At 42.2% G+C, this 14,126-nt stretch overlaps 1 protein-coding gene across 7 annotated transcripts in view; it reads left to right on the top strand.

Moving 5' to 3' along the window:
- SMG7 (SMG7 nonsense mediated mRNA decay factor) overlaps positions 1-11,757 on the top strand; it is a 56,006-nt gene extending 44,249 nt beyond the window's left edge. For 3 of the 7 annotated variants that reach the window (XM_036343600.1, XM_036343603.1, XM_036343599.1), the window contains exons 13-23: positions 615-734; positions 1,640-2,066; positions 3,955-4,099; positions 4,651-5,033; positions 5,656-6,027; positions 6,728-6,877; positions 8,729-8,809; positions 9,266-9,425; positions 10,238-10,408; positions 10,522-10,667; positions 11,244-11,757. In XM_036343600.1, the coding sequence (XP_036199493.1) occupies positions 615-734; positions 1,640-2,066; positions 3,955-4,099; positions 4,651-5,033; positions 5,656-6,027; positions 6,728-6,877; positions 8,729-8,809; positions 9,266-9,425; positions 10,238-10,408; positions 10,522-10,667; positions 11,244-11,357 (2,269 nt within the window). In that variant the 3' untranslated portion in view covers positions 11,358-11,757. The remainder of the gene's footprint in view (positions 1-614; positions 735-1,639; positions 2,067-3,954; positions 4,100-4,650; positions 5,034-5,655; positions 6,028-6,727; positions 6,878-8,728; positions 8,810-9,265; positions 9,426-10,237; positions 10,409-10,521; positions 10,668-11,243) is intronic. The other 4 variants (XM_036343601.1, XM_036343605.1, XM_036343602.1 and 1 more) reach the window with 4 other exon arrangements.
- Positions 11,758-14,126: the final 2,369 nt, after the last annotated feature.

The raw sequence follows: 14,126 nt of genomic DNA, 5'->3' as shown, positions 1-14,126 counted from the left end.
TATAGTTTATTTCTACCCTGTTTCCACATTGTATTTTTAAAGTGTAGACCTGATGATGCCCTTTACTAATATAGAAACAGTTCAAGTGGCTTGCTGTCCAAATGCTTAATTGTTCAGCATATTTTCTGTCACTATGCAGTGTAAGTTTTCAGCCTTATTTTCCACTTACACCCTCCTCTCCACTAATACCTACCTATACATACTCTACACTCACTCTGTTATCTTCTTGAATAGCTCTGTGTTTTTATTCCTCCAAAACTTTTCATGCTATTCCTAGAACATTTCCTTTTCCTCTTCGTCCTTTCATTACCAATCTGTAAGTGCTCACTCATAACTAGTCACGCTCCAGCTCCAATACCAGCCATGTGAAACCTTTCAGAGCTTATCAGAAGGAACTAACTCTCCTTTTTCACTCTGCACTCTAATTCTTTCCGTAGTGTGTTTTCTGCTTTGCTTCATTGGATTTAAAATCTTTGGGAATATAAATTAAAACAAATGTAGTTAATTACATCAAATAGTTAACCTGTATGGAACAATCTGAAGCCATTTCAGTTAAGTAGATGCATTTGGTTGCCTGGGAAATATCTTTTATAACTTGCTTATATTAATTTTAGGAACTTGGATTTTTCCAAAGGCCACCAAGGTATTACAGGAGACAAAGAGGGTCAGCAACGACAAATACGGCAGCAGCGCTTGATCTCTATAGGCAAATGGATCGCGGATAACCAGCCAAGGTATTTCATCAAACACACATACACAGCCACCTATGTTTTAGTCTTTGGTATAATGCTACTGATTATATATAAACTCAGAAGACAAAATGATGGTAACATAACAAATTATAACCCTGGTGATCATTATACTCTTAAATCTCTCTTCTCCCCATTACCTACCTATTGTAGAGGAATTGGCCTCACCCCCTGTTTATCATGATCTTCTGCTCTAATTCATAAACATTTATGTAAATCTAAGTTGTACATTCACAGTTATGGTGCTTGGTATTGATTGACAGGGCCATGGTGATGAGTTTCAATCTGAACAGACCAGGATGGAGCTACTGGCTTATTAAATACAAAGCACATAGGGTAGTTGGTGTAGTGGAGGGCACAGGTCTTAGAGTCAGATCCATTTAAATTCAGCTTCTAATTCTGCCACTTCCCCAGGTCTATGTCGTTGGGATCCTCTGCTTGATTATAACCTTTCCAAAGTCGGTCACTATTTCATAGTCATTTTGTACTGAGGTTCCTGTCATACTGTAGCATTTAAAGTGGTTGCATGTTTGAGTGAACTTACTACCTCTTAGCTTAGTTTTCACACCTATAAAATTGGAGTTATAAATAGCTACTTCAAGGGCCTAATCTAGTACCTATGTTTAAAACATGCTCAGTATTTTTAATTGCTGCAATTATTGGAGAACATTAAAAGGGCACGGATATGTGTTGTTGTGTTGAATATGATAATGAGAATCTGAGTCTCTACATAACTACTTTTTGTGTTACCTGAATCCACATTGTTATTTCCTGCTGTTTCCAAGTTTTTAGGGCTGGGAATCTTTTGACTGTTGGATCCATACACAATTCAGTTGTACTGTTTTTTAGGTTTGTGTTTTTCATATATGGATTTATTTTTACTTTTTTAGGCTGATTCAGTGTGAAAATGAGGTAGGGAAATTATTGTTTATCACAGAAATCCCAGAGTTAATACTAGAAGACCCCAGTGAAGCCAAAGAGAACCTTATTCTGCAAGAAGCATCCATAATAGAGTCACTGGCTGAGAACGGGAATCCAGGACTGAAATCGGTGCTGTCTACGGGCCGAAATCTAAGCAACAACTGTGACACGGGAGAGAAACCAGTGGTCACCTTCAAAGAGAACATTAAGCTACGAGAAGTGAACAGAGACCAAGGAAGAAGTTTTCCTCCCAAAGAGGTGAGAAGGGACTATAGCAAAGGAATAACTGTAACTAAGAATGATGGAAAGAAGGACAACAACAAGAGGAAAACAGAACCCAAGAAATGCACCTTAGAAAAGTTACAGGAAACAGGAAAGCAGAATGTGGCAGTGCAGGTAAGCTGTATTTGCACTATAAAGCAGGTAGAGGAAGGCTCACACAAAAGGCAAGATTTTTCATTTTGTTCCTAAAAGCCTTGAAAATTGGCTATTCTAGAAGCTTGAATGCATTCTTCAAATGCTTCATAGTAAGTCTTGTAAAGAGCTGTGGTAGGTGGTTACTTCATTGACCCTTGGGAATTATCATATGAGTGAAAGACTCTTAACTTGTTTGACATGTTTATCAGTTTTGTTCAATTTACATTGTTTGAAATGACCAGTTGCAGAGTTGTCAGTTCCACAAAAACTTACATTTTCTTTTGAAAATATAATTGCCATTTGTTAATCCTGTAGTGAGAAATTGGGGGCCTTTGATAGATCCAATAGAACTAAAGGTAGAGTAAGGCTGGTATAGGTGGTGTTGTTTTTTTAGAGTCACTGTACAAGATAAAAGATGAAGATGAAGCTCTTTTCCTTGACATTTATACCTGTCGCAGCCAGTAGCATTATTAGCACTTCAGTGTTACCCTGGCCATGGGAATTTGTAAAGCAAGAACCCAAGTCTCCTGCTGGGAAAAGAGAAACACTGCTCAGTTATTTGCATCTTTGGGGTGTATGTTTGTTTTAATACCTTTCCAAAGCGGTACAGATTACTTTATATAAAAGGAAAGGGGTCTTTGTACTGGTTTTATTAGTACCATTAATGTTTGAGTAAATGCCATTTGTTTTGTTAACATATTTTGGCAAATATATTTGTTGGTAGTAGGCATGAGGAACCTTACATTATTTGGAGTCCTCTTGCAAATAAACTGCCTTCAATGTGTTTCTCTTGCAGGATTTTTGCGGGGGAGGGAAAGAGAGAAATAAGAATATAATAGTTCCATTTTAAGATTAGTAGGGGGGGGGAGAAAAAACATGGTAGAAATTAAGAAAAGAAACGGAGAAAGACAGGTGCAGTGGAAAGGTAAGAGGAAACCCAAATGAACTATAAAACTGAGGTCTCAGTGCTTTAGCGATAGAGCCCAGCATTTCCTCCCTGCTCTGCCTCCATTCTCTATAACTGCTTCCCAGCACAGTTCAGTAGAAATAAAATCTCTTCCTGATCTCTCATCCCTCTTACATGTAGATGAGTAAGAGGGATGTAGATGAGTAAAGAGAGCCTGGTAGCAGTCAGTGGATCACCACCCTCTGTACCTCATCCTAAGTTTTCTGTAAACGGTACCTGTTTTCCCGCCTTTTACTTACTTACTTACTTACTTACTTATTTATTTATTTATTTATTTATTTATATTGTCTAAAGTTTTATATATGTCTCCTTCCCCCCCCCCTCCCCCCCCTTTTACTCATCTTGAGCAGTGCCTGGGGCATCCACCTCTTCTCCATGTGCAGGACTCAGGGCCTGTTCTTTAGAAAGTATCCTATCCTGAAGGGTGGTAAGGTGCAAGGTGGAGGGTGAATGCCTCACCCTTAAGGCTGCCCAGATGAAATTAAACTGAAGACCAAAGTGGGTCATCATTAATTTGTAGTTTATGTAAGTTATTTAATAAATTAGAGTAATTCATAAAGGGCCCTGGAACCTGTAACAGGCAACTTAAGATCATAGGCAAGCTTTTAACCTGTTGGCATTGGGTGTCTGATTTGTAAAACAAAGGAGCTCTCATGTCCTTTCCATATTTAATATTTTTATGATTTTGTGAGGGCAAAATAATTATATGAATAAAATGAAGGCATGTGTATCTTTTATTGGCAGTTAAATCACCTACTTTCATTTCCTCTTTGTAATTTAATCTTCAGCATATACTTTTTTTTTGACGTAGTGGTGTTTTACATGCTTTCCTAGAGTAGATGCTTCTTTCTGACACGTTTGAGTTTCAGATTATTATAGTTTTGCTTCTGTTGGTCATAGGTAAAATCCCAGACAGAACTAAGAAAGACTCCAGTGTCTGAAGCCAGGAAAACACCTGTCACTCAAACCCCAAGTCAAGCAAGTAATTCCCAGTTCATCCCCATTCACCACCCTGGAGCCTTCCCGCCTCTTCCTAGCCGGCCAGGTAAATATGCTTTGTAACTTCTACTTAATACCTCTGTGTAGGAGTTTCTATTCATTCATTGAGTAATTCATACTCTATTGGAGTGATATTACTAACTATAGTGTTAAAGGTAGGAGGAAGGAAGGTAAAGTGGGAGACATCTGTAATACTATCAACAATAAAAATATATATATATATATATTTTTTTAAAAGGTAGAAGGAAGTTATGTTTTCCCTAATGCTTATGAAATTATTTTGGAGCCATTTCTCTGGTAGTTTATATACAAGGGCAGGTTTGTTATGAAGGAATTCCTGTCACTAAACATGATGTTTAGAACACTCCACTTGCTTAAGTGGATAGAAGTAGCAGTCAGTAGTCTATGTTTAATTTTTGAAATGAAATTAAAGATTTTCATTTGATCAGTCTTGATGGTTGACCCCTATCTTTTAGAACTTATGAGGTGACCCCTTCCCCACCTTATCCCAACCCAAATGACTTACTTTTGCCTTTTTTTTTTTTTTTTTTTTGCTAAGTTTCTTTAGAACTAAAGCTGTGTTCTTTTGTTTTAAAGGGTTCCCGCCCCCAGCATATGTTATTTCCCCTCCTGTGGCATTTCCTATGGGCTCAGGTTACACCTTCCCAGCTGGTGTTTCTGTCCCAGGAACCTTTCTTCAGCCTACAGCTCACTCTCCAGCAGGAAACCAGGTGCAAGCTGGGAAACAGTCCCACATTCCTTACAGCCAGCAACGGCCCTCTGGACCAGGGCCAATGAACCAGGGACCTCAACAACCACAGCCACCTTCCCAGCAACCCCTTACATCTCTACCAGCTCAGCCAACAGCACAGTCTACAAGCCAGTTGCAGGTTCAAGCTCTAGCTCAGCAACAACAATCCCCTACAAAAGCCGTGCCAGCTTTGGGGAAAAGCCCTCCTCACCACTCTGGGTTCCAGCAGGTAGGTGACATTGTACCGTCCAGCTGACTAAGGAGGGAAGGCTGAAGTTCGTCAGTATTCAGTTATTTGGAAATGCTAGCTATGCTCTCATACACCCCTTAGACTTGTCATGATGATGAGAATATAAAAGTATTCTTTGCTGATTAGGAAAGTGTAAATGTTTTCCTTTCCACTTTTGTAAAAGATAGTAGATCTTAACTACTATTCTTTGCTGCTGCTACTTGTTAGTTTTATTGGAAAGTATTTTCTAGAAATAATTGTTTCCTGTGTGAACATAAACTATAAAAGGGAAGTAGAATCATAATCTTGATGAGATGTTAAGAAAGCTGTGACACCAACCTTAAATATTGCCCTCCACATAGCACTTGAAACCGGAGGGAGACAGACACACTCACTAAACCTCTTAAATGATTGAATTGAAAGAGCGACTATGAGTTCAGTGTCCATAATCTGTACCTAGATGGCTTTCTGTGCATTGAAAAACCTGAATGGTAGAGGAAAGCGCTGCATTGCCGAGAGTGGTGTTGATTGTGAAACCAAGTGCATTCTGTGATTCCTGAGCACTGAGTGTCAGAAACATTGCGTTTCATCCTCATTCTGATGACAGGCTTCTCTTTTTCAGTATCAGCAGGCAGATGCCTCCAAACAGCTGTGGAATCCCCCTCAGGTTCAAGGCCCATTAGGGAAAATCATGCCTGTGAAACAGCCCTACTACCTTCAGACCCAAGATCCCATAAAACTGTTTGAGCCGTCATTGCAATCTCCTGTAATGCAGCAGCAGCCTCTGGAGAAAAAAATGAAGCCTTTTCCCATGGAGCCATATAACCACAATCACTCAGAAGTCAAGGTCCCAGAATTCTACTGGGACTCTTCCTACAGCATGGCTGATAACAGAGCTGTGATGGCTCAGCAAGCAAATATGGACCGCAGGGGCAAGCGGCCACCAGGAGTCTTCCGTCCAGAGCAGGATCCTGTGCCCAGGATGCCCTTTGAGGTGTGTGTCCTTTCCTGTCACAGGCACTTGAGGGAGAGGTCTTGGGCTGCAAATATTTTGAATTTCCCAGTAGCTGTTTCTAAAGGTCACTGATGCATAAGTGTCACAGAATGCTACTGGGCAGTGGGCACAGCGCCTGGTCTCTTCACAGTTGCACAGTATGTTGGATTTGAGGAGCTGAAGGGTCCTGTTATTGAGTTTAAACTTGACAGTCTGGCAAAAATGTCATGTGCGGGACTCTAACCCACATGTTAGAGAATTCGGAGACAGCTCCCTGCGTTGGGCTGAATCATCTAAGTTTAAAAATAGTTCACTGCACATTTAAACGAAGTGCTTTCTGAAATAGTCAGCCAGTTATCTTTAATAGTGGAGTTCCCCTTCCTTACCCTTCCTATTCCTGAGACACAGGGATGTGTTTGTAAGTTGGTCATTAGCACAAGGTAAGTTAGTCACTTTGCTCCTTTACAGTTTGACTCATGAGCCACTTTTACCTTTTACGTTCTGCTCCATCACTATTTGCTTCTTTGTATTGTCTTGATCTTTGTCGCCCACTCTGTGTCAATTTGCTTTTGTATTTCAGAGCCTTTTCCTTTGCATAATCCTGCTTCACTATTAATGACTTCATCCCCCAATCATGCCACTGCTCCTTTGTGCTTTTGTCATCCCTATGGCCTCTCACTGTGCTCCTTTCTGTCACTAGGACCCCAAGGGCTCCCCTCTGCTTCCTCCGGACCTGTTAAAGAGTCTGGCTGCCTTGGAGGAAGAGGAAGAGCTGATTTTTTCTAACCCTCCTGATCTTTACCCAGCTCTGCTGGGGCCTCTCGCCTCTCTCCCTGGAAGAAGCCTCTTTGTATGTATTTAACCTAAGTCTTGCTCTAACCCCAGCTGCTTTTCTGAGATTTTAGAATAGGTGATTTCTTCTTTTGGGGGGCTTTTCTTTTTTACAGAATTGTAAAGTTTATTTCCCGACGGCCTGGTTCCCAAGACCTTACATTCGTGACTTTGTTAGGACCATCCTGAGGGCTGGGCGCACACAGGTTGTGATGCTGGAAATTTAACTTACTTCTCAAGTGGCACTTCCATCTGGACCCAGGAATGTCCAGTGTCATTAATCTTATTTAGAATAGTGAGATTTTTTTCTCATGAACTCAAAATAGGAAATGAAATATGTTCTAGACAGTTTACTGATGCTTTTGAATGCTATGTGGCTCTTTTCTGTTTGGTTAACCAAGAGCCGTGATCAGAGCCAGAATTGTATAAACAGAATGCTAAAAAGAAGCGTCAGAGTGCCATAAATGAGTGACTACAACAATAAATAACTACAATGACATAAAGTGTAAGACTTCATTAGTTGTATCTTTTTAAAAAATCTTCTAGATCCTAGTCTGCATTTCAGAGGATATCATGCTGTACCTATGCCAGTGTTTACATTTACTAAGATGGGGAAGTAAAAGAAAGATGTGTGCTATGGTTGTTTTTTCTGTCCTGCACCCCATCTTAATAAAACGTGGAACAGTTCTGAGATTTACTTTCTTCCCCATGGACATTGGGCAAGAAAACGTAAAATTAAAATACGTTGATTTTTGTACTAGGAGAAATAAAAGCTTAATGGCACTGGTGACAAGCTGCCGTCCCTGGCACTTGAAGTTCCCTTAAGAATTTGGCTTGGTGAGTGGCCATAGAAAGCTCCCATTCTACCCCCCCTCCCCCCCAAGTTAGGAGAAATAAAATCTCCTGAAAACTGAAGTAGTGGTGCCCTGACTGCGCCTAGAGGTGTGGAAACCCCAGTTGCTGACCTGCTGTCGCTACATGTCGCCTTGCTGCTTTTCACGGGTGGCTGGAGGGTTTGTGGGAGTGTCTTCCTCTCTGTCTACCTGCTTCCTGATCCCTTGTTCCTATTGCACTTGCCCCTTCCGTAGGAAATGAAGCTCATGGAACAGTTGGGGAGGGGCATATTAGTGTTTATTTGTTACATGTTTTTAAAGAAAAACCTTGACTATAACCCTTTCTGTATTTAACATTGTTAATGATATCATGTGTATGAAAGTGTGCAGTGGGTGGTTAATAAATGCATGTTGATCAACTATTCAATGACTGCAAGCATCAGAGATTTAGCTTTTTTCCCACAATAACTTTCTTGTAGCTTGACTTTAGCAACTATGTATTTCAGTACAGGGTGGGGTAAAAGTAGGTTTACAGTTGTTTGTATGGAAAATAATACAATAATTAATAATAATACAAGAATAAACTCTGTGTTTAGCACACTCACTGCTGTAAACCTACTTTAGTCAACTGTTGATAAAGCTGTGTAGGGACCATGTTCACAAAACCTGTTGTCAAATGGATTTGAAAGGCTTTTCTTCAGTCGTTAATGTCCGTGTTTTTAAAAACTTGGGGAGAAAACAGTGCCAGATCCGTTTAGCATCTTGAGAGTATTCCAGGGTCACTGGTCTCTGCCAGGATCTCTGCTGGGTTAGAGGGCCTGATCGAGGAGGAGAGTCTGTAACTCCCTGTGGCCACTGGCACTGAGCTGACGTCGTGGCCTTAACAGATTTGCACTCACATCTTATGAGCCTCATGCTGTACACTACGGTGGATACAAGTGCGCTTACAGTACATTGGGCTCTATAGTGTCTTAAAATTAATATTAAGGAAATGCAAGGCATAGTCTAACTACCATTTTTTTTCCGGGACTGTGAAGAAATCCTTATTGGAGAAGCCCTCTGAGCTCATGTCCCATTCATCCTCTTTCCTGTCCCTCACTGGATTCTCTCTCAACCAGGTGAGTAAACAGTGAAGAATCCCGCTTTGCGCTGTCATTGTGGGCTCCCGTGTTCCTTCCTGTCCTATTTCAGTATTTCTGCTTTTCTCTTTCATATATTGGCACCTTTTGGATTCTTTATTTTATCCCCTCTCTCTCTGATTGGGTACACTAGAGACTTGTATGTTACAGGTTTGAATCCTTTGACTTCTCAATATTGAAATCCTTAGGGCTCTGTTTCGCCTAATACGTTATTCATACTTTTTAACGTCGGTGGTTTACATAGATAGAGCAAAAGTGTGAGGGAAAGCAAAGGGAAATTAACAGGAAAGCTAAAAGAAACAAATAAAAGCCTTCAAAAGTTTGCCTTAAGAAAAGCTTAAGGTGTCCCAATCATCTGTGAACCTGAACGTGGCATTTTCTAAATACTTTTCCTTCCTTGACGTGCATCTGTAACTTGACTGTCATTTCTTTCAGGAAAGATACCCAAACAACAGTGTGTTCAATGAGGTGTATGGGAAAAACCTTACAACCAGCTCCAAAGCAGAACTCAGTCCCGCAATGGCCCCCCAGGAAACATCCCTGTACTCCCTGTTTGAAGGGACTCCGTGGTCTCCATCACTTCCTGCCAGTTCAGGTATTAACTAGTCTTCAAGGAAAGGTAGACCTTGTATTGCCAGTAAACTCAAATTGATTAAGAGTTAGAATGATTTTGTCATTGTAAATATATTGTGTTGATTTTTTTTTTTTTCTAAGTAACTCCTGAAAGAAAATAGAGAAAAAGTCTGATGAGTTAGTTTACATAACAAATGCCATTAAAAAAGCTTCTTCAGCCCCTCCATTGTAGCTCAGTGGTTGAGCATTAGAGGTGAAGGTTCAATTCCCAATCAAGGCACATGCCCAGGTTGTGGGCTCAATTCCCAGTATGGGGCATGCGTGTGTGTGTGTGTGTGTGTGTGTGTGTGTGTGTATTTCTTTAAGGCTTTTTCATATCCTAAAGGATGTCAGCTGTTTTTTAGTTTTGTTTGCAGACATTCTTTGCAGGAAAACTAATTTTTAAAATAGAGGTTTTTTTAATGCCCATTTTATAAATGGAGTCTGATTTAATAGTAAGTCTTAAAGTTAGACAATTATATTTCTCATATAGAAGACCAATGGGTACTTATGTGAAACAGGTGTTTTGCATTAGTGGGTGCACTTGACAGAATCGTCTCCTGCTTTGTTTCATTCTGTTTTGGGCAAAGAATGTGCCTTGTTATTTATGTTTAGAGCAACAGATTCCTACATCTAGCAGAGTCCTTTTGGGGGCCCTTATTTTGTCTTTCCTCCAAAACCCTCTAATTACTTTTAGTAGAATTTAAGTGACCAGATCTACAGGAAACTTTAGTTCTTGGCAAGTTTGTGAAACAGCTTATCTATTGAATGTCCTCTTTTGCTATTATTTAATAGATCATTCAACACCAGCCAGCCAATCTCCTCATTCCTCTAACCCAAGCAGCCTGCCAAGCTCCCCTCCAACACACAACCATAATTCTGTTCCATTCTCCAATTTTGGACCCATTGGGGCTCCAGATAACAGGGAGAGGAGAGCTGCAGATCGGTGGAAAACTGATAAGCCAGGTGAGACCCAAACTTTACAAAAGTAGAATAACTTTACTCTGTCTTTCCCTGGTTTGGGGCTTTTGGCAGTGATAAAACGTATTCTTGAATTCCAATCTCTTTTCATCCCTTAGCCATGGGTGGGTTTGGCATTGATTATCTCTCAGCAACATCATCCTCTGAGAGCAGCTGGCAGCAGACCAGCACTCCAAGCGGCACCTGGACAGGCCACGGCCCCTCTGTGGAGGATTCCTCTGCTGTCCTCATGGAGAGCCTGAAGGTGAGTGGATTTCAGGAATAAGAACCACAAGCAGTGTTGCTGGTTTCATTCATATAAATAGCTAGGTTATTCCTAAGGCCCCTATACTTGATTAATTAATAGCACATATCTAGCAGAGTTCTGGAAATATGGCCTGCCTTAGGAGGTTCTTGAATGGGCTTTTTATTTTTAATTTGTGAATGCACTAGTGACAAAGCATTATCTTCAGGGGCAGAAGCACAAAGGTCCTAGTTGCATTCTAAGTTTAAGAACATTCTGATTCATCTTGGAATGTTTGATTTAAGCCTTTTCTGAACAAGTAAAAGAACAGCACCTAACAGTAAATACTCTGGTCCCCACATGGAACTGAGTTTAGTAAAAGACTTCATCTCAAACGTACTTTCACCTTTTCTGGTCTAAAATAATCTTCACAGGGGCTAACTGGTCCTGAGGACAGTCTTTTCTAATGGCTGGATTTTTTTAAGGGGTGGGGATCTTGGGACGTTGTGCCTTTATGTTTGGCTGGGATTGAAGAACCAATCCTTTCAGACAACCAGGCCTGTGAGCTCTGCTGACAAGCTCTGGGCTGTCTTTCAGTCCATCTGGTCCAGTTCCATGATGCACCCTGGCCCATCCGCTCTGGAGCAGCTGTTGATGCAGCAGAAACAGAAGCAGCAGCGGGGACAAGGCACCATGAACCCTCCACACTGAGGCTGGGGTGGCAACCTGGCAATGAAGCTCCATACACCATGGCATGTTGGGTTTGCAGGACTGGCCCACAGCCCCTGCAGGTGGCAGCCCTCTTCTCTGTGTCTTGCCGTTGAGAGGGTGTAAGTGTTCCACCGGCCCGCTGAGTGTGCACGAAATGTCCGCAGTGCAACCAAAAGAAAAACCATCAGGAACTCTCCGTCCCCCTGGGCCTCCGGAGGGAGAGAGGAACTGCTGTTTGTCTCACTCAGTTACCTGATAGCACCGCCTCTCGCCTTCTCCATCGTGCATGTCCCCAGCCACATGGGAAGTGAAAGCTGAGAAGGGAAGGCAGGTGGGAAAAGCCAGTGGGAACTTCTCAGTCCTTTTTTCCTCTCTGGGGAATAAAATAGGAATCCATTAATGATTGCTTTGCTGACTGAGAATGTAGTTGAAATTATTCCTAAACATCTTTTATTATTGTTATACTCTCAGTAGTAAAAAGTCACACTGAATTCTTCCATACACAGATGTGCTGCTTCTAGTCAGTGTGCAGCAAGGGAAGTCCCGTTCACTGCTCCTTGAGAGGTTGGTGGTGACAGGATGGGGAAGCGGACCTCTTCGGCCAGTGGCAGTGTTCCATAGGAAGAGTACAAGGCCTCGCCTTCGCTCAGAAGGTTCCGGTAGGCCCTCTTCTGGCCTGGAGACTCCAGCAGGAAATGCCCTTCACTCTGTAGGTGCTCGAGCCCCACTCGAGGGTGCAGTGTGGGTGGTGGTGCTGGGCTGGACCAGCAGGTGGCTGCTGTAGGGTTTAAATGGACGTTTTTGATTCCTGTACATTTTGCAGTAGCAGAGCAAGCAGTCTCCCAGAAGGCAGGCTAGTCCATTCATGGCCTGGTGTTACTAGGTAGAAGCTTTCAGTGTGGTTATTTTTGTTTGGTTGGTTTTTGTGCCCCTATCCTTTCTATCCCCACCCCCTCCCATCCTACCTCCGTCCCTTTTCTACCCTATGCTACATGCTAGTCATTGTTTTTATTCCTAATGTGTACAACATCACGCCAAGAAGCAACAGAAGGGGTCCAGCAGCTGGGGCCCAAAAGACAGTCTGAAGAGGAAGGAGCGGCGGCTGTGTGTAGCCCAGAGGGGCCAGGCCCCCCACCAGCTGCAATCTCCCAGCCTCCACCTTCAGAGTGAAACTCGAGGCAACATGGACACATGTGCATCATGCACAGAAGAAAACACAACGAAGTCCATTCTGGAAGAGGTGGAAGAAAGGAAAATGAGCTTTTATTTGATATTTATTAGAAGGAAAGAGGACTGAACATTTTCTTGGGTAGAAACAGGACAGCATTTCTGTTAGTCATTTCCTGGAAAAATAATATTTTAAGGGGAAATTATGGAAACAATCTAAATGTCCAATTGCTGTGCTAGTGGTAGGGTTTATTTTCCAGGAGGTCTCTCCTTTGTGCACGTGAGAGAGAGTGCACGCACACGCCCACGCCCACCTGCTCTCGGAGGGGGTGGTGTGTGGTTAGTGTGGGACTTGAGAGCTAGAAGGTGGCTACAGAACAAAGCACATCCCGAGCCCGGCTCACTGGAGTCTGGGCAGCCCCAGCAGTGAAAGGGGCGGGGCGTAATGCTCATGGCTGTTCGGAGAGAGTGGGTGGAGTCCCGTGTGCTTACATTATTGCTCTCTCAGTTTGACATGGTTTTGGGGTTTTTGTTTTCTTTTTTTTTAGAAGGTCTGAAAGGGTGAAGCCCCTCCCTCCCCCGAATCCAATGGCAATATGAAACCCTTTGTGCTTCTCTCCTGCCCCTTCCTGTGTCCACCTTTTCCAGTCCCTCCCTCCCAAGCCTCCTCCCTGCTGCCTTTCCCCACTCTGTGTGTTTGAGCCCCACATTCAGGCAGCTGCGACATTCCAGTGTGTGAACTGTCACCCATTCTTGCACCCTAGACCAGCTCATCAGGTTCGCCGTCGCTCCCAGGATCGCCCACGTCCCCTCTGCAGCCCCATTTCTGCATGAGCATTTGGTGTTTGGAATGTTTTCTGATTCTCGGGCGGGTTCCTCACCTTATCATCCTCCGTGTGGAGTAATGAGGGGGGAGAGGAGAATCTTTATCAGAAACTGGTTTTGTGTAGTAAACCTTCTTTTGTGTTTTGTTTGTTTTGGGTTTTTTGTTTGTTTATTTAGGTCTGTCTGTGCAAGACCTGCAGCTGCTGAAATCAGCTTTGCCTTTAATTAAACCATGTTCTCTCCAACCAGATCTGTGTACAGATGGTTTCTTTTCTACCCTAAAATCAAGACTTGGGAACAACTCAGAAGTCATATAGAGGAAAGCAGAGGTGGTCAGAAGTTGGATATGCTTCAGGCTTACTTTTGCTTTTAGTAGCATTCCAAACCTGCATGCATTAGTATGGAAAGGGATGAGTAGAAACTATCAAATTCTTTTATTTAATAAATAAAGAATACTTATGCAAAGGAGTTAACATATCCACCAGTTTTATCCCTAGTCTGTCTGTTAGTACGGCAATTCACTATAGAAGTCACTATGTCTGACTGGCAGCAACAGTAATTAATAATTATTCTTAGCTTTGGGGTTGCATTTCTTCAAGTTGTGTCCAAAATGTCCAGTGGCAGCCTGCTGGGCCTTCCACCCTAAGTGTTGATTCTGTCTGTACCTCACCTACACACTTGAAAAATTATTAAATTATGGACACAGGAAGGGGCAGGAGAGAAACACAAAAAATTATACTCACAAGAAATGGGCGGATTAAGGCCAGGCCTAGTATA

This window comes from Myotis myotis, unplaced genomic scaffold (genome assembly GCF_014108235.1).
Source record: "Myotis myotis isolate mMyoMyo1 unplaced genomic scaffold, mMyoMyo1.p scaffold_m19_p_18, whole genome shotgun sequence".
Taxonomy (NCBI): Eukaryota; Metazoa; Chordata; class Mammalia; order Chiroptera; family Vespertilionidae; genus Myotis; species Myotis myotis.
The sequence above is the reverse complement of the archived record's forward strand: the minus strand, read 5'-3'. Positions and strand labels throughout refer to the sequence as shown.